This window comes from Siphateles boraxobius, unplaced genomic scaffold, assembly GCF_051911475.1.
Source record: "Siphateles boraxobius isolate OS27281-9 unplaced genomic scaffold, OSU_SipBor_1 51, whole genome shotgun sequence".
NCBI lineage: Eukaryota > Metazoa > Chordata > Actinopteri > Cypriniformes > Leuciscidae > Siphateles > Siphateles boraxobius.
In genome coordinates this window covers 2,724,206-2,742,654 of record NW_027509153.1, presented here as the reverse complement: position 1 = coordinate 2,742,654, position 18,449 = coordinate 2,724,206, and the positions used below count along the sequence as shown (strand labels likewise).

Sequence of the window (18,449 nt, the reverse complement as noted above, 5' to 3'; positions counted from 1 at the left end):
ATTTTAGACCGCGTTTACACCTGTTTTAGCGTCATTTCAAATTAATTGCATATGGTAACAGGTCCATGTTGACAGCCCTAATTAAGAATAAATTATTTCAATGATTTTCTCTTACCGACTATTAGAAGTAGGTCTTACACTTTACAATAGTTATTTGTTATTAAAGAACTAACAAGAGTTCTGTTTCTTTTAGATATCCAATGAAGCTCCTATTCCAATGGCAGAAACTCACTATGGCACCTGGTAATTGATGCGAGGCTTGTGTTTATCTAGAATCATGCTTATGATTATTGTGATTTTCTATTGATGTTTCCTTGGAAAAAAAAAAATTCTTTGATTTTCATGTTTTCCCCATTTTGCTACTGTAGAAATAATTCATTGGTACAAATGTACACCTTTAACCTTTTATTTTACTATACTTTGTGCCTCATTTTTATGTGATAAATAGTCATACTATTATAATGTTCCCCCATTCTTAAAGGTAAAATAGTTCTGCTAAAAATGATAATTCTGACATCAACTACACACCCCATGTCTCTACAAACATGTTTGTTTTTAATGCAGAAAGCAAAAGGACTTCTCTAGCAGAATGTGGTTACTTTTTTCTGTACAATGAAAGTGGATGGTGTCTGCCGTTGTCAAAAAAGTGTCATAATGCACTTCAAATCTTCTAAAGCCATGCAGTAGCTCTGCCTTGCAGTATTTGAGAAAAGACAAGTCAGACAACAAGGATGCTTGATAGATCATGCAACATACAGTATACAGCACTCACACACTGCACTTCTGTTCTCTGTCACTTACATATTTTACATGTTCTGATACAGAAGAAACAGAAAGTTCAAGTTGTTCAAATTAAGTTGAAAATTAGCATTCTGCTAAATTTTCCAAAGTCCAGGATTTTATTAGAAAAACAGAAGAGGATACACACAAGAATATAAAAATATTTTTAGGAGCCAAAGGCCTGATGAACAGACGGATGAAATGCGGAGTGAAAACTGTCTGGAATGGAGAGACCGTGATGCCGATCATTTTCCTCAGGCAAAAGACATGTGGACTTTTCTTACACGAGTGTTCGGTTTAGTTCGATCAACATGAATGTGAGTTGATGATGACAGAATTTTCATTTTGGCGGGAACTATCTGTTCATAATTGAGAAGTTCTTAAAATGTTATGCCTTTAACCTGCAATGCATGTGTGTGTGTTTCAGCAATGAAATAAGGACCTATTCTGTAGTTTGGAAATATTTAAATCATGACATCATGCGCATGTGTATTACGTGTTCACGGGGTGTTTCTTGACAAAGTGACATCAACTACTAGCCTGGCATGAATATTACAGCCTTTTTCTAGTTGTTTTCACAGATCCGTGTGAACATGGATCATTTTGACAACGCTGTCGTGAAAACATGCCCTAACTCACTGCAATATACAAACATGGTGTGCATGAATTACACACAAATAATAATACATTGGGTAAACATTGACAGTGCAGGCAGAAGATCTATGGATTCTCAATAGTAACGTGTGTGTGTGTGTGTGTGTGTGTGTTGATTTAAGAGAGCAACCATACTTCTGTGCTGTGCTTAGTTTTCTTGTTTTTTTTATACAATTTAATTATATAATCACTTATAATCAGTCATTTATGTAGTTGTCGTTTTGATTTATCATTTAATCATTGTAGTATTATTTGATTTACATCATTTAATCATTTTAAATCTTTTATATTACTCATTTCCTTGCTAGTGTTGTTTAATCGTATGATTGCATTGTAGATATGATTGTAGGAGATCAGAGAATGCCTTCATTTCAAGGTTTTTAAAATCACAGGACGATGTTATGAAGCAGTAATTTCCCTTTGTTTTTCCCTAGGTATGAACATGTATTCAATTCAATAAACTCTGCTCTTTTTATCATCATCACTTCATCTCTTCCATGGCTTTCTCAGTCAAACTCTCAGAGACAAAACGAATGTCTTCTGGCAGGGATTCGGGTCCGGGGTCGTGGAGATAAGAATAATCTCTAACAGATCTGGGCAACTTTGAAGTGTCACCAGTTCAAACAAAACAAAACTTGTGTCACACAAGCAGGAGAAAAGCTCAGTGAAATGGTGCTACTTAAGCCCTATTCGGACAGGATTAGTTTTACAAGGGTGGATGGAGTATGTAATTTTACCACAGGACGTCTGTAGTAATAATGGCCAATTCACACGGGATAAGAAGTCTCAGTAAAACTAGCAGAAGTGTGAGAGTAACTCGATTTACACACCGCCGTCACTCCTGTCGTCATGTGTGTATTACGCTGTTTCCTGATTTCACATGCGCAAACACATATAACCTATATTTATATATATAAACCAGTTAGGTCCGAAAAATTTATTTGAAAAAGTAACTCAGATATTTTGTTGTAAATTGAAAAAGTAATGCGTTACTTTACTAGTTACTTGAAAAAGTAATTGATTACGTAACTCAAGTTACTTGTAATAAGTTACCCCCAACACTGCACGTAGCAATCGCTAAAAGAAGTGCCGTGCCTCTAATAACTGCTTTCGATCTTCTTTCTGCTCTGAGTGATGTGGAAAACACTGCAGTTTTGCACAGATTTGACGTCGCAGCGTCTAGAACGCAACTGAATGCTTCATCAAGCGCCTCCACACGTGAAAAACCGCGGTAAATTACTTTTAAACAGGAAATGATGGAATATTTACGTACATATTTACGGCGGGTCTGTTCGCACGGGATTAGTATCACCTGAGGTCATTTTTCCAGACCTTTTTCCAGAAGGTAAAAGTCGCTGTAATCTTTACTGATATTGTCTGTAATGATAACTGAGATGCACATTCAGACAGGACTAAAGTCACTGAGAAGCTCTGGGAATTATTACTCTACCCAGCTCTCCATGTTAAACTCATCCAGTCTGAAAAGGGCTTTAGTCGCAGTGTGAGGGCCTGAAAAACACCCACATCAGATCAACAGCGGAGCAACAAACGCCGGAGAAAGGCATAATTTAAGCTGCAGATCTTGCATGAAGTTTCCATAAGTTTAATACATGTAACGGTGTGTATATTATAGTTGCGGGAGCGAGTACACCGTTGGGCAGTTGGTCTGGTCGGTCACCAGTAGACTGGGCTTTCCCTCCAGCACAGCGGGACAGACCCAGTTCACCTTCTCTGTGTGCTGGAAACACAGCTTGGGTCTCGTCTCTGAGCTCCAGGCCTCCTCCTCGTCCTCGTCCTGCGGGCTCTGGCTCTTCTTCTTCTTCTTCTTCCTCCTCCTGCTGTGGTCCACCAGCGGGTGTCGGCTGAGGTCCCAGAGAGCCACGAGCCCGTCGTTGCCTCCGCTGGCGAGCCAGTACGGGTGCGAGAGAAAGCTGATGAAATGAGCCTGCGACGCCCCCTGACTGTGGGCCGGGATCAACCCGCGCTCCCGGAGCCGACCGTCGGCACACACACGCAGCAGATGCAGCCCGCCGTCCTCCGCCGCGCACACACACACGTCCCCGCAGGACGACACACACACGCAGTGAGCCAGGGGAGGGTTGAACACCTGGCCCGTGTGCTCCTGCTGTGTGTCCTGCAGACTGCAGCTCCAGACGGGACGGGGCTTCGGGACGGTCCACAGACACACCTGCGGGCGACACACACACATACACCTGTCACACATGTGTTTACTGTCATACATCCAGGTCTACCTAGTCAAAGCAAAAATTATTCAGACACCAGATACCATTTTATAAATATTTTTTTTGCCTGTGGGTAGGGATGCACCAATAGGACTTTTTTTGGCCGATACCGATTTCAACAAACAACTACTGGCCGATACCGATATTTGTCACTTGCATACGATGCTATTTAGTATAGTTACTGAGAGTTTATTTCTCCATCAAATTATTTTCACTGAACATGGATTGGATCCATTTAACACTCATCTGAGCAGCATTATAACAGAGGCATAAAGATAAAAAAATACAATAAGACAACATGACAACGTTCAGAGGTGATTATTGCTATCCAATATTTCTTTAACAACATGTACTCATATTTGATTCTCATGAACAGTTCATTCAGTCGTTGGCTTATTGTTCATGTTGGACTAGAACATTAAACAATTTCAAATGAACATAGATCTGTTTAACATAAAGATTAAAAATACGACATGACAAACTTCAAAGAGTTTTTTTTGCAATAAAACATTTCTTCTTAACTGAATCGTTTTTAAAACAGCTTAGCTTAAAAACTCATGAACAGTTCATACAATCGTTGTGCATGGTGCACACTAAACATTAAATCATTTCAAATGAACATAGATCTGTTCAACATGAAGATTAAAAATATGACATGACAAACGTCAAACTCATGAACAGTTCATTCAGTCCATTTGCTGTTATCAAGTATTAAGGGTGCTGCTTTAGAAACAGGGGCAAGTTCTTCTTGATAAAAATAAGCTTTTCTGCTTTTTCACAGTGCAGTCGGTTTCTTTTACTGTCCCGAACACTGATCGATATAGAATGACTGGATAGCTCATGACGTCATAAACAGTGAAGCCACCGCGCCGCCATATTGGTAATCCCTAGTGAGCTCACGCGTTCTGTTGAATCAATAGGAAATTTTATGATTTGACTGAAAAAACATTGCCTAACGAGAGACAGTTTTTAAATCTAAAGTATCCCTGTACATTCTCACAACGCAAACACCCTAAGCATTTAAATGGGTATTTGTTTAAAGTCGGAATTTTTCCAGCTTATTAAAAAACGGCAATTTCTTTGCAAAAGTAATAAAAAGCTGTATGAGAACACACTAGTCGGCCTTCACTGAAGAGCTATCTTCACAGGTAAGAAAAACAGTTTGATACTATTAATTAAATAGCGAATGCTAAAGACCTATATTTTTGTGAATATTGTTTAGTGGCCACAAATTAATAATACCTCAGCACGTTATACTAATTTGTTCCCGCGGTTTACTATATTGTGGCCACGTTGTCATTCGTTAAATCAAAACGAGGGAGAGAATTAGTTCAACGTGTCCACGATTTATTAAAACGAGGGAACAAAGTCGTCGTAACCACGAATTATTTAGATAGTGGACAGGGCGCATAAGAACGAGCAGAGAAAGAGAGCCCCGGCCGCACTCTCTCACCGCCTTCAATGAGGTCGGAAGACCGATTGTGTTTTATAGATTAGTAGTTTGCTCATATAAAGTCTGTGCTTAGCAAGTACATGTTCAGGACATGCATAATACAAATTGTATGGGTTAATGTAACGATAAACGGACTCTGCACAAAGCTATTTTTAAGCTGTTAAATGGTGTCGCTATTGGACACTAATTGTGATTATTGCTGCTCTGATGTTTCTTATAGGCTACTGTTGACTGTTTTATCGTTGCTTGTTAAAGAAGCAGCAGCATTACCGTTAACTTACTCTTGCCTCGGAGAAAACAACACGGGCATAGCGACAATTGTGCATATAAATAACTACTTATAGGGCTTGAATTACAACCTGTGGCAGTTTTTCGACGTCCTTTTGTAAACGTCGTTTTACACTTGTATGCTGCTCAGCGGTTCATCTTAAGAGTGCCGTCGGGCCTACCAATCTCTGTATAACGGGTGTTGGAGCCCTCTGCTGGTAGGGAATCGTAAGATGGCCGCTCGAACACTTCCGGTGGCTTCACTGCCTGATGGCAGTTTAGAACGTCATGAGCTATCCAGTCATTATATAGATCAGTGGTCCCAAGACATTGGATGCAGCATTGAACAAGCGTTCACTGTCGGTGCTTGTGCTCGGCGCACACAAATACTTGCGTGCAGTTTGCGCAAGAGACGGAAAGCGACCTTGATTGACACACCAGTACTGAAGAGGATTCTCATTTCTTTACTTTCTACGAGGTACGCGTCCCTTTGTGGCATGGTAGGGTTGTTCCTAAATCCATGTGATACATTTTCTTCCAGAACTTCGTTGAACATGTCACACAGACCGGGTGCATGTTCACTATCCTTGCGCGACTTTTTGGCTTTTGGGTGGCGCACCGCGTCTTTTCCACCACTTCCGTCACTCTCAAATCCAGCTGTGCTTGCAGCATCATGCGAACTGCCTGCTTTCTGTCCATATCGAAGTAGTTATCTTTGTATCTTGGGTATAACACTGTTGCGATACAATAAAGAGGATAGAGTCATTTTTAGCAAAACGCATTGTCACCGCATCTAGTAGTGATTTTTTGGTGGGTTTTGCTCCCTGGTCAGTTTCAAGGTCCTTGCACATTGGCCTCACACATTTCTGAGCGCTTTATTAAACAGAAATTTGCTGTTGGTGTATTAGCCTAAAACAACATGCTCGTCAGATTGTTTATCTAAATAGCCCTATGTTGAAAGAATTTACTGTTTACCAGGTTTTAGGTTTTTGGTAATTTCCTTGATTTCATTTTGTTTATTCTTTTTCTAAATGAAAACTAACATCATAAAGTATGATATTTGTTTTACTTTGAGCGATTCTGGAGCTATAATTGACTCTTCTTAGGAGCATATACTGTAAAACAAAACAGCTCCTTGGAAAAAATGAAATGTAATATTGTAGTAGTTATAAACAAAAATATTTTAGTTCAGATTAGTTTGAGGGCAGCAATTGTATTCATAATGTCAAAATAAAACCGACGTAATGTTACTTGAAGGCATTATAGCCTACTATTCCTGCCAAACTCCCATGGTTGCGGTTAGTGTTACTACAGTAAATCCATGGTGAATGTTGCTGATCTGTGGACACTGGATAGTTCATTCATGGCACAATGTTTCTTCCTGGTTTCCACGTCAGTGCTGTTTGATCCGTTAATAACGGAGAAATGTGAATGTTTCTCACTAGATCTCGCAGCGATTTTATTACTTCTGTGGCAAATTCAAATGCTTCCTTTACTAGATCTCTTATCAGCGTTGTGTAGTAACAGTGTCGCTTGATCAAGATCGGCTCGCGCTGGTTTGGTCCAAACTGATAAACGGTCCGTCAACCACACAATAACGAGCAGTTTCGTTCCGCTTGCATTACGTTTGCCATTTGATGTTGGGCAATGTTGAGGTGGCTCCGGCGGATTATGAGCGTGCTTACCACGTGCAACGCGCCTACAATTGAAATAACGAAATTTTGGTCGGCAGGAAAAATGTCCTAATGTCCTATTTTTTGCAATTTGAAATCTTTATCAATCCATTGCCCAGTGAGACTGAGCATACAGGTAGGGCTTAGATCAGAGCTCCAAATGTCGGTTGTAAAACTGATGGCTGAAGTATCAGTGGCCAAGAGCTTGTGTATATGCGCGGCTACAACATTGTACATGTCTGGCAGGCACACGTCTGAAAAATATCGCCGACTAGGTAGGGAGTAACGTGGCTCAAGGTGTTCAACAAGCCTCAGAAAACCCCACGTCTTCTACGACGGAAAACGGCTGATCGTCCAGTGCGATAAATTCCATAATTTTTTGGGGTAATCCCCTTTGCTTTGATGCTGTCTTGAGTAAACTTTTTCAAATACCTGAGCCACAGAAGGTGTCGAAACACCGGGAGCCGGCAGTTCTTCTTCGCAGCATGCTGTTCAGGATGCTTTTTCAGGTGGCGGATTAAATTGGATGTGTTGAAATTCTTAGCCATGCTACCCCCTCTTGATATTTCAGCTGAACACTCGTTGCAGATGACGATTTTTTGGTCTTTATCTGAGATTTTGAAAAAGGCCCAGACCGCAGAAATTTTTCCGAAACTCCTATTAAGCGCACATTTATCGCGTGATTTACAACTTCCCCAGTCCCGATGCACATCTGACAAACTATATTTTATTTCGTACAGATTTAATTTTGTTTTGGTAAGCATTTAAATTATTTTACCCAGAGAAAAATGTTGAATATGCAACAAACATGCAACTCATTGCCTTCAAGCAATTAATTAATAAACCATCGGTCTCGGCCTTTTTCATGCTTTTGCCGAAGTGCAGATGGTGTTAAATTAATCAAAAATCATCCAATAAATATCGGCGGCCGATACATCGGTGCATCCCTAGTAGTGGGTGAAGGACACTATAGTTAATTTATGTAAGTGATTTATAAATTAAATTATACAAGGATGTCTGTAATAATAATGGCCAACTCACAGATGAGATAAGAAATCTCAGTAAAACTTGCAGAAGTGTGAGAGTAACTCGATTTACACACCGCCGTCACTCCTGTCGTCATGTGTGTATTACGCTGTTTCCTGATATCGCACGGCAAACACATATAACCTATATTTATATATATAAACCAGTTAGGTCCGGCTGAACGATGCATTAAGTTCTGAGTGTGTTCTGTTGGTAATAGACACTAAGCTGACGCTAAAAGAAGTGCCGTGCCTCTAATAAGTGCTTTCGATCTTCTTTCTGCTCTGAGAGATGTGGAAAACACTGCAGTTTTGCACATATTTGACGTCGCAGCGTCTAGAACTCAACTGAATGTCTTTACTGTCACTTTTGATCAATTTAATTAATCCTTGATGAATAAAAGTATTGATTTCTTTCCCCCAAAAAAATCTAATACAAATTAATTAAATATTACTGACCCCAAACTTTTGAACGGTAGTAGGGGTGTAAATATTAATCGATTCGCATCGATGCATCGATTATACAGCCGACGATTCAATGCATCGATGCGTCCGCAAGAGAATCGATTAATGTGTTTATTTTGCCGCCTGTCTATTTTCAGCATCCGCTCCGACATGTGCGTATAACCTACTCCTAAGCTGCGGGTGGCGCTAACCTCATTATTGTTGTACTTCACACGCGTTACTTACGTTTCACGTTCACACACATTGTTGAGTCTGACTTTATAGAACAATGGAACCATCACAGCGAGCTGGCAATGAAACTGAATTGTTACACACTCCAGTCGGCGTCAAGTCATGGGTGTGGAAGCATTTTGGCTTCAGGAAAACCGATGGAGGAGCAGTGGTAAGAGATGTTGCCGTTTGCAAAGAGAAAGGCTGTCAGTCTGAGATAAGATACTGTGGCAATACGTCGAATCTATCCGCACACCTGAAAAGGCGCCATGGCATTGATGATGGCGAGTCAGAGTGTAACGTTAAAGAAAGAACACAGGCTTCCACGCCCGCCAAATCACTGGCAACGTTTTTTGCTCCAAAGTTGTCGAGCACTTCAAAAAGAGCAAAAAACATCACCAAAGGCATTGCGTTTTTTATATGCAAAGACATGAGGCCCTATAGCGTCGTAGAGAACGAAGGCTTTAGATACCTGCTTGAAGTTCTTGAGCCGAGGTACAACATCCCCTCACGGCAACACTTTAGCGAGTCCTATATTCCGAACTTGTACACCAAAGTTTGTGATGAAGTTATTCAGGGTCTGATGAGTGCAGAGCGAGTAGCTATAACTTCAGATGGATGGACTTCATGCACAACGGAGTCCTATATCACTGTAACGTGTCATTTCATTGACAACAAATGGCAAATGAAAAACCACGTTTTACAGACTCGTGTTTTGGGAGACACTCATTCAGGAGTTAATATCGGGCAGGTTCTGAGAAGCGCGTGTGAAGAATGGGGTATATTGGACAAGGCACCGGCTCTCGTAACAGACAACGCTTCTAACATGATCAAAGCTGGTGAAGAGTCAGGCTTATCACCACATATAAAGTGCTTCGCGCACACGCTTAATCTGACAACACAAGATGGCCTGAAGATTGCTGCCACAGAACGGCTTTTAGGGCGCGTGAGGAGAATTGTGAGTTTTTTTCACCGCAGCGCAGTTGCGACCACTGTTTTGAAGGAGAAGCAAGGTTTGCTCGGGCTTCCACACCACAAGCTCAAAGCAGACGTGAAAACCCGATGGAATAGTTCTTTCGAGATGTTGGAGCGATTTCTTGAACAACAAGCTGCGGTGATGGCAACACTTCTCGACAAGAAAGTCAGAAAAGGCTCGTGTGACGTGCACACACTCAGTGAAAGTGATCTCTTGGCTGCCGAACAAATGGTGAGTCTGCTAGCCCCGCTAAAGTCTGCTACCACTCTGATGTGCGAGGAGAAGCAACCCACTGTGTCCATCATCGCACCTCTCCGAATAAAGTTGTTGGCGCATTTCGAATATGTACCGGATGACTCCGCCTTAATCAAAGACATGAAACGACTCATGTCTGAAGATCTTAGAGGGCGAAATGTGGACGAAGAACCATTCTTACTTCGAGCAGCTGCTTTGGACCCCCGATTTAAAAAGCTTCCTTTCCTGGGTGATGAGAGAAGAAACCAAACCTTTGAATATCTTGCGGAAGAAGCGGCACAGCTGAAGGAACAGAGGGTAGGTTGTTTCTCATCTTGGTTCATTTAGTTATGGATGGTGTTTAATTCAATTTAATAGTGATTACTATTAAATAGTAATAGTTAAAAAGTAGTTAAATAGTTAAATAGTAATACTGATGATGAACCCGTTGTTCCATTGAGTACTCTAGCTATTACTAATAATAACTTTGCCTTTATGTGTATGTGTTTGTCTGTGTTACAGCCAGAGGCCCAGCCTCCTCACTCTTCTCCTCACCAGATTTCTTTGGAGCTAAATGAGGTGTGTGATGCAGAAACCACTAAAGGTATGTATTCATACATTGTAGACATACTTGATATTTCTATATCTTTTTATCTATCTATCTATCTATCTATCTATCTATCTATCTATATATATATATATATATATATATATATATATGCTTTACATATAATTATATATATATATATATATATGCTTTACATATAATTTTATATATATATATATATATATATATATATATATATATATATATAACACATAACTATAATCAAGCCTTATTTTTTATTTCTGTGCCATTCTAGAATGCCCCCCCGTTTCCAAGAAATCAAAGGTATTGGAGGACCTTTTTGGTGACTCCTTCTGCACTGAGGACCCAAGTGTCAGAGGCAAAACATCCAAAGAACAAGCCCATGATGAAGTTAGGAAGTACAGAGATGTTGCATCTTTGAGCCTAGATGGTAAGGTGTTAGACTGGTGGAGAGCTCACCAGGCTGAGTTTCCTCTCCTGGCAGACCTGGCCAAGACGTACTTATGCATTCCTGGTACAAGTGTACCATCAGAACGTGTATTTAGTACAGCAGGGGACATTGTGCGTTCAGAGCGTAGTGTATTGTCTTCTGAGCATGTGGACCAGTTGATTTTCTTGAAGAAGAATCTGTCAAAGTGCACCACTGAGAGTATTGAACTGTAGAGTCTCCTTGTTTTTTGGTTGTTTTGCCATTAATGGGCTTTAGGCTTATGTCCTAGACTTTTGTTACTTTTGATTCTTACTGCACTTAAACTGTTTTGAGTAACTGTTCTATTTGCAAGGCCCCTGCTATAGCTCAAGCCATGAGCCATGCTTCTAAATACCTCATTCTTCTAAAATACAAATGCATTTTTGTTATTTTGTAGTGAATGTGCTGTAGGCTTATGTCCTAGACTTTTGTTACTTTTTGTTATTATTGCACTTTAACTGATTTTGTGGAGTAACTGTTCTATTTGCAGTTCATCTACTGCAGAGGATGTGTGACCATTACCTCTAAATAAGATGCAAAACATGCAAAAAAAAAAAAACGTTGAACTTTAGGCTGTAGAGGTCAGTCTTTGTTTGTTTGTTTTAACAGTGAATAGGCTAATTGGCCATAGTAGACCTGCACTGTAAGTATTAGACTTAATTATTTTTATTTTGTTCTTATTACAATTTATCTGATGGCACTTTATTGTAACTGTAGATGCAGTAACTGTTACATTTGCTGTTCTATTTGCAATGCTTTGAGCACAACATGCACACTGTGAATAGAATACTGTTTCTGTATTCTTAATAAAAGGCAAAATATAAATTTCTTTGTTGATTTATTTGAAACTTAATAGATATCATTTAAAAATATCGAGTATTAATCGTATCGAATCGAATCGTATCGTGGGGAATTTTGAAGTATCGAAAATAATCGAATCGTTGGCTTAAGAAATCGGTATCGTATCGAAACGTCATGAAGGCCCCGATTTACACCCCTAAACGTTAGTGTTTAATGTTACAACAGATTCTATTTCAGACCAATGCTGTTCTTTTGTACTTTCTATACATGAAATAATCCTGAAAAAAACTGTAAATAACTTTTCAACATCGATAATAATCATAAATGTTTTTTCGAGCATCAAATCATCCTATTAGAATGATTTCTGAAGGACACCAGTCAAACTCATCAGTTTACATTCAGGTCTACCTACAGTCAAACCTAAAATCATTATTTTGTTATTGTTTTACTAGTGTGTGCAGGACACTATAGTTCATGTAAGTGAGGAGAGCAAAATAAAGTAAACTGTGACACATTATACCCAAAAGTTCTTCATACAGTGACTACCAGTAAAGTTTATATAAATTATGAAATTATTCAGACACTTTGACCTGATCATGTTCCGCTGAAGTTTTGTTTAATTGCTAATGCACATTTTTACACCACAGACTGAACAACATGAGCTAAACTGGTATTATCTAATTGTGTAGTTAAATTTAACAGCTTAAAAAGAAAGAAAAAAGAAAGTTGATCAACTCTTGCTGTTGAAGAGAAAGTCTGATTTGGTGTGTGTACAGCAGTTACATTAAAATAATGTGTAGCCCTGCAAAACTGTTCTTGACTCGAGGCTACATCTGTTGTTTACAGTTTGAGGTTTTGGTTCTATTACTGTTGTTTTGCGCAGTCATTTTCAATTTAAGTAGAAATATGTAACATAATCAGCAGGATCAGTGTTTTGCCTGTTGTTTTTATTAAAATGATTGTGTAGCATATTTAAACTTTTTGTATTCACAAGAGTTAATTTTAGGGATGCACCGATATGAACATTTTGGCCGATACCGATAACCGATAATTCTTTACATTTGAAAGCCGATAACCGATATATTGGCCGATAAATCTAAATTAAAAAAATTTTTATATACTTTGATAGCCTGTATACATAAACAAAAGGCTCACCATTAAAAGCCTCGTCTCAAACACTTTTAACAAATCAAACATATACAATACAGTATAGCCTAGTTTGAACCAGTTTAAGATTCCTTAACTTTTAAAATAAATTTTACACTCCTATGGACAACTTTCTTTATTAAAAAAATGGTAACACTTTATAATACGGTTTAATTTTGTTAGCATTAGTTAGCATGAACCAACAATTTTATAAGACATTTTTAAGAAAGTTGTATCTGTTAACATTAGTCAATGCACTGTGAACTAACATGAACACACATATTTTATTAACTACTATAACAAAGGCTATTGCTCTCTGTTAGTTAATGCATTAACAAATGAGACCTTATTGTAAAGTGTTATCAAAAAATCTATTGCCTACAAAAAATAAAATACCTAAATAATGCAAAAAAGTCATTGGATAACATTGGGCTGCATATAAAGAAACAAAATGGATCAATAAAATGGAATCGCCTCTGCACGGACAATAAGGAAATTATTTTTATCAAACCATATCGTTGATGAAAATAATACGAGAACAAAATAATGGTAGTTATTAATTATAACACAATGTTTTTGAAATAATTAAACATTTTTAATATTACAGTGATAGTAAAAATCTTTAATAGCTTAGTTACTGTTTCAAATGACATAGCTGTGTGAGCTGCGCGCGCTGAAGCTGAAGAGAACGGACGTTAAACCGAATCGCTTTGCTAGAAGGTTAATCAACTCAACGGTTGCTGAAGAATGCAAACCCAAAGAATTTACAAATTTATTACAATAGTGAATACAATTATAATTATATGACAGTCCCAATCATAGCTTTTAATGTTTTGCATTGTTGTTCAATCTGCGCGTGCTTAAGCTGAAGAGAACGAGCACCGGGAAACTGAAGAACTTTTCTAGCAGGCTGTTTAAATCCACGAAACGCATCATATGTGAGATTAATCAGATATTTATTTTACATCAACTTTATATTACGAATTATCTGCACAAAATGACGTGAATGCACAATCGAACTTGTGCTGGTCACAATTTTGTAGTAATCCCTGTTCTGGACGCGCTATTCCCACAACAACGCGCTGAAACGGCAACTAAACCCAGAGAATTCACAACGTTTTATTACAATAGTGTTCTCATTATAATGGCATGTATATGACAGTCCCAATTATAGTTAGGAATGTGCATTGCTGTTTGAGCTGTGCGCAAGCTAAATAGGCTATAAAGATGATCACCGGTACAATGAAGCGCTACTGCATCGTTCATTAACTCAACCAAACGCATCCTATATTAGATTAATAATATAGGATAATATATATAATTATATATAATATATATAATAATACAGATATATATACACAAAATAAACATATTACAACTTACAATGGCACAGAATGCTGCGAATGCTCAAGAGAACTTGACTATGCTTGTCATGAAGGCTTAACTCCATAGATGCGCTCTTTCCACAACAACGCGTTCGTCGCGCTGAAACACTGTCGAACAAGAATTCACAACATTCTTTTACAGGCGTTTTTATTATAATGTTATGAAGCCTATGTGACAGATTTGTGCTGCACATGTTGCACTGAACTGTATCTTCCTTTTCGAAGTGAATCCAATCATTCAGAACCATCATGGCGAACAGCGGCATCTCTCAACTGAAGTAAATAATCTATTATTTATCGGCTTTGATATATCGGCCCAATTTTCTTATCGGATCGATAACGATAACATCAAAAAATACCATTTATCGGCCGATATCGATATATCGTGCATCCCTAGTTAATTTACTTGATTACTGTTTTGATTATAATAATATTTATTAGATAATTGGTAAAAAAAAAAGTTAAATTTGATTCTGTTGAAAAGAACTGAATGGAGAATAATAGATTTAATTTTGTTCTAAAACGTTTTCAGTCCAATTTGTTTTTGTTACTTTGAAGAAAAGTTTGATTGTTTTATTTATTTGTTTTTCAATTCAGATTTATTCAATTTCATGATATTAAAAAGTCAAATATTAATACAATTAAATAATTTATTAAAAGAAAATAAATCTCTAAAAAAAGAAGTCATTTTTGGTTTCGGTTTTTTGGGTCTCCTTTACATTTAAAGAAAGTAAACGGTAAACCGCAGAACACTGTCTGACGCTCACGCGATGTGAAGCGCCGGGTGTCGTCGTACCTGCATGTCGAGTCCCGCAGACAGCAGACTCTGAGGCCGGCGGGGTCTGAAGGCCACGGACGAGCAGATGTTGGTGTGTGTGCGCAGCGTCCCGCTGACCTTCATCAGCTGCAGATCCACGAGGGTCACGGCGCCGGTGTCGTCGCCCGTGGCGAGCGTCCGCCCGCTCTCGTCCACACACACACCGTTGATCTCGTCCTCGGCCATGTCACTCAGCTCCGCCAGCGGCGTCTTCAGGCTCCGGAGGTCCAGCAGGGTCACGGCCCGCCCGTGACAGGCGTACAGCAGCGAGGCCTGCGCCGGCGAGAAGCACAGGCCCGTGACGTCAGCGCTCAGGTGGAGCGAGGAGAGCGGAGAGCCGGCGGGGCTCCACAGGGTCAGCTGACCTGCCTCGGCTCCGGTCGCCACCGTCGACTCACCGGAGACGGCAGCGCACAACACCGGGGACGAGTGACCACCTGTCCACACGCGGGACATCCTGACCTGCACACACACACACATGCGCACACACGCACACACACGCACGCACACACACAGGGATGAAAATAGTAGCATGTTTTCAGGCAAAAAGAACACTGTAATGAAAAATAAAGTCGAGCAGCGGAGGAGGAGGAACTGCTTCACTCTCTGAAGGAGCTCCACGCACAGGTCAATGCCACACCTGAAACCGTCATATAGACAATTCGTGAGATACTGCCCTTTTTATGTAACATTAGCAAAAGCCACTGACAGAAATACATGTGCTTGCATGGACCATGAAAATGTCAAGCTGTGTCCTGGACCCACGCTACAAAGAGCGGCCTTAGGTCCAAACTGATAAACGGTCCGTCAACCACACAATAACGAGCAGTTTCGTTCCGCTTGCATTACGTTTGCCATTTGATGTTGGGCAATGTTGTGGTGGCTCCGGCGGATTATGAGCGCGCTTACAACACGCGCAATGCGCCTACATTTGAAAGAAAGAAAATTTTGGTCGGCAGGAAAAATGGCCTAAACCCCCCCCCCCCCCCCTCAAAGAAAAAACTCTCCGGTTCTACCCGATTCACGTAAATGACCCAATTGGCCGAGAAAACGGCGATTGTCGCCGAAAAGCGACAAGTTTGCATGTGTGAAAATAAATCTCTGATGTCCCCAGAGTGTGTGTGTGTGTGTGTGAAGTTTTAGCACAAAATACCCCACAGATATTTTTATATAGCATGTTAAAGTTTTTAAAAACGCACCGTTTTGTGCATGGCCCTTTATATGCAAATGAGCTGCTACAGAGGGCGGGGTTTCAAGAGCTCTTGTGTGTTAGCAGAGCGATTACCTCACGCAGACACACTAAAATGACAGAAACTGTTCTGCCTTTAATGTTAAAACGGAGTAAGACAAAGATGGAGAGACTCAAGAAGAAGAGACAACATGTAGAATGCAACAGGACGTCTCTGAATGGTTAATTGATGAATTTATGTTGCTGATGTGGAGTTAACTATCTTCAATTAGCATATTCTGTCATGATAATCTATAAATCGCTCGTATAGGAACTGTTGTGAGATGCACACAGAATGTGAAAAGAAGGATGCTAAAGTTTGACCTGACTCACAAATACACTCTTATACCACAACTTTTCCTCTTCTCAACATGGACTGCGTATCCCGGGGGCGGGGCTTATGTACATTTTAAGGTTGATGATGTCATTAACCCGGGAGGAATGTCGTGTAGTCCCTACCAGCCGTTTGTTGTAGTCCTTTTCTTTAAAAGCAAATATCTCCCTTTGCTTTGAACTTTTGAGTGCTGTAACTTTGCAGATGTTGTTTATGCTCAAACAGCAACATTACACACTAGCTAAAGTTAGAAAAGTGAAATCATACTTTACCACCCCTTTAAAACTTGGTTTTCACCACAGGGGGGACTTTAAAACAGACAATGAAATGGTTTATATACAGTACACTACCGTACAAGCTTTCATATAATAAAGTAAAAAATAATTCAGCTTCATGTGGAATATACGTCATCAGTATACGCCTTTGTTATTGTAAGAGGTTAGCGACCCTGGTGGCGAAAAATCCTGCATATTGTACCTTTAAGCAGCAAAGTTGCATATTTAAATCTGGAGACATGAGAAAGAAAACTGTATTGTTGTGCAGCCATCAGAAACATTTAAACAAATCAGAAACGCATTAAATTTTAGTTATTTTTTTTTATCATTACTATAATACATATTTTGATAAGTCTTAAATGGAAGCAAAAAAAAAGTGTAAGAATACAATATACGCGTGACTAGAATAATTCCTTACAAATACATTTTTACATTTAAATTTTTATCTAGCACTACGTGCTAACATGAATGATAAGGTAGAATTAATATATTAATACTTATATTTAAAAATACAGAACATTTTGATGGTCCAGCAGTTCTAGCTAAATTTTTGTAATAAAGTTCAGCACTTTTAAATGTATTACTTTTGTTTTCATTCAGTATACATTTTAAAAATTTCGGTTATCGTGAGTTAAATAACAATTACTCGACGATGATTTCAGCGAGAACTCAATGACGACACCTCGAAGACTCACACTGAAACTAAGATTGCAGTGATTTCTGCTTGCAAGCGAATCTGCCTTTGAACACAATCTTTAAGTGATAGAATGATTCTTCATTTGCCAGGACAGAAGTCTGAGGGACAGGACTGACTGCAGCACGAGTTTAACAGTGTTAATTCCCATCCACTTACTCACTCTAGAGTTGTTTTGCACCTTAGCAAAGTAGCTGTCAAACAAACTAAAACCGAAACTCTGAGAAACACGAAATGCTGTGATTTAAATAAGGCACGAGGATGAGTGCATGAGTTCTGCCTTCATCAGTAACTACAAACTTTGTCAAATTCAACAGACATTGCTCTTACATTCCTGTCAATCGTCATTAGATTATTTTCTTTTGCTTCATACAAACATCGATTATTAATCTTCACAGACCTGTTATAAATTGCAGTCGCTCCTGAGCAAGTTTCAGGTGCGCGTTATGTTAGGCTTGTTCGACTTGAACCGGCGCTGCACAGACCGATCGGTTGATGACATCAAAGTACCGCGAGAGCTATTCAAAAGCATAAGGAGCCGTCTGCTCTCTAATCGCTCTCGCGGTACTTTGATGTCATCAACCGATCGGTCTGTGCAGCGCCGGTTCAAGTCGAACAAGCCTGTTTTCTTTCACTGTCTATGGCGTTTTGTCACGTGTCGCCTGCTGATTACGTCACATACAATGCGTCTTGTAACATTTGATATTGTTCATTTGACCATTTTGGAAATA

At 39.3% G+C, this 18,449-nt stretch overlaps 2 protein-coding genes across 3 annotated transcripts in view; one reads left to right on the top strand and one right to left on the bottom strand.

The window, feature by feature from the left end:
- The window catches only part of LOC143712794 (P2X purinoceptor 4a-like), a 30,361-nt gene extending 28,446 nt beyond the window's left edge, over positions 1 to 1,915 (top strand). For both annotated transcript variants that reach the window (XM_077204798.1, XM_077204799.1), the window contains one exon: positions 194 to 1,915. In XM_077204798.1, coding sequence (XP_077060913.1) covers positions 194 to 247 — 54 coding nt within the window. In that variant the 3' untranslated portion in view covers positions 248 to 1,915. The remainder of the gene's footprint in view (positions 1 to 193) is intronic.
- Positions 535 to 18,375, bottom strand: LOC143712796 (WD repeat-containing protein 53-like). Its single transcript, XM_077204800.1, has 3 exons — positions 18,119 to 18,375; positions 15,167 to 15,649; positions 535 to 3,622 (listed from the first exon to the last, which is right to left on the bottom strand). Exons 2-3 carry the CDS (start codon positions 15,641 to 15,643, stop codon positions 3,062 to 3,064), a joined length of 1,038 nt encoding a protein of 345 aa, XP_077060915.1. The 5' UTR covers positions 15,644 to 15,649; positions 18,119 to 18,375; the 3' UTR covers positions 535 to 3,061.
- Positions 18,376 to 18,449: the final 74 nt, after the last annotated feature.

Excerpts from the sequence above, each read along its gene's own strand:
- LOC143712796 (XM_077204800.1), bottom strand. The coding sequence starts at position 15,643 with ATGTCCCGCGTGTGGACAGGTGGTCACTCGTCCCCGGTGTTGTGCGCT. Across the intron at positions 3,623-15,166 it reads CTGCGGGACTCGACATGCAG|GTGTGTCTGTGGACCGTCCC; the intron begins GTACGACGACAC and ends TGTCGCCCGCAG.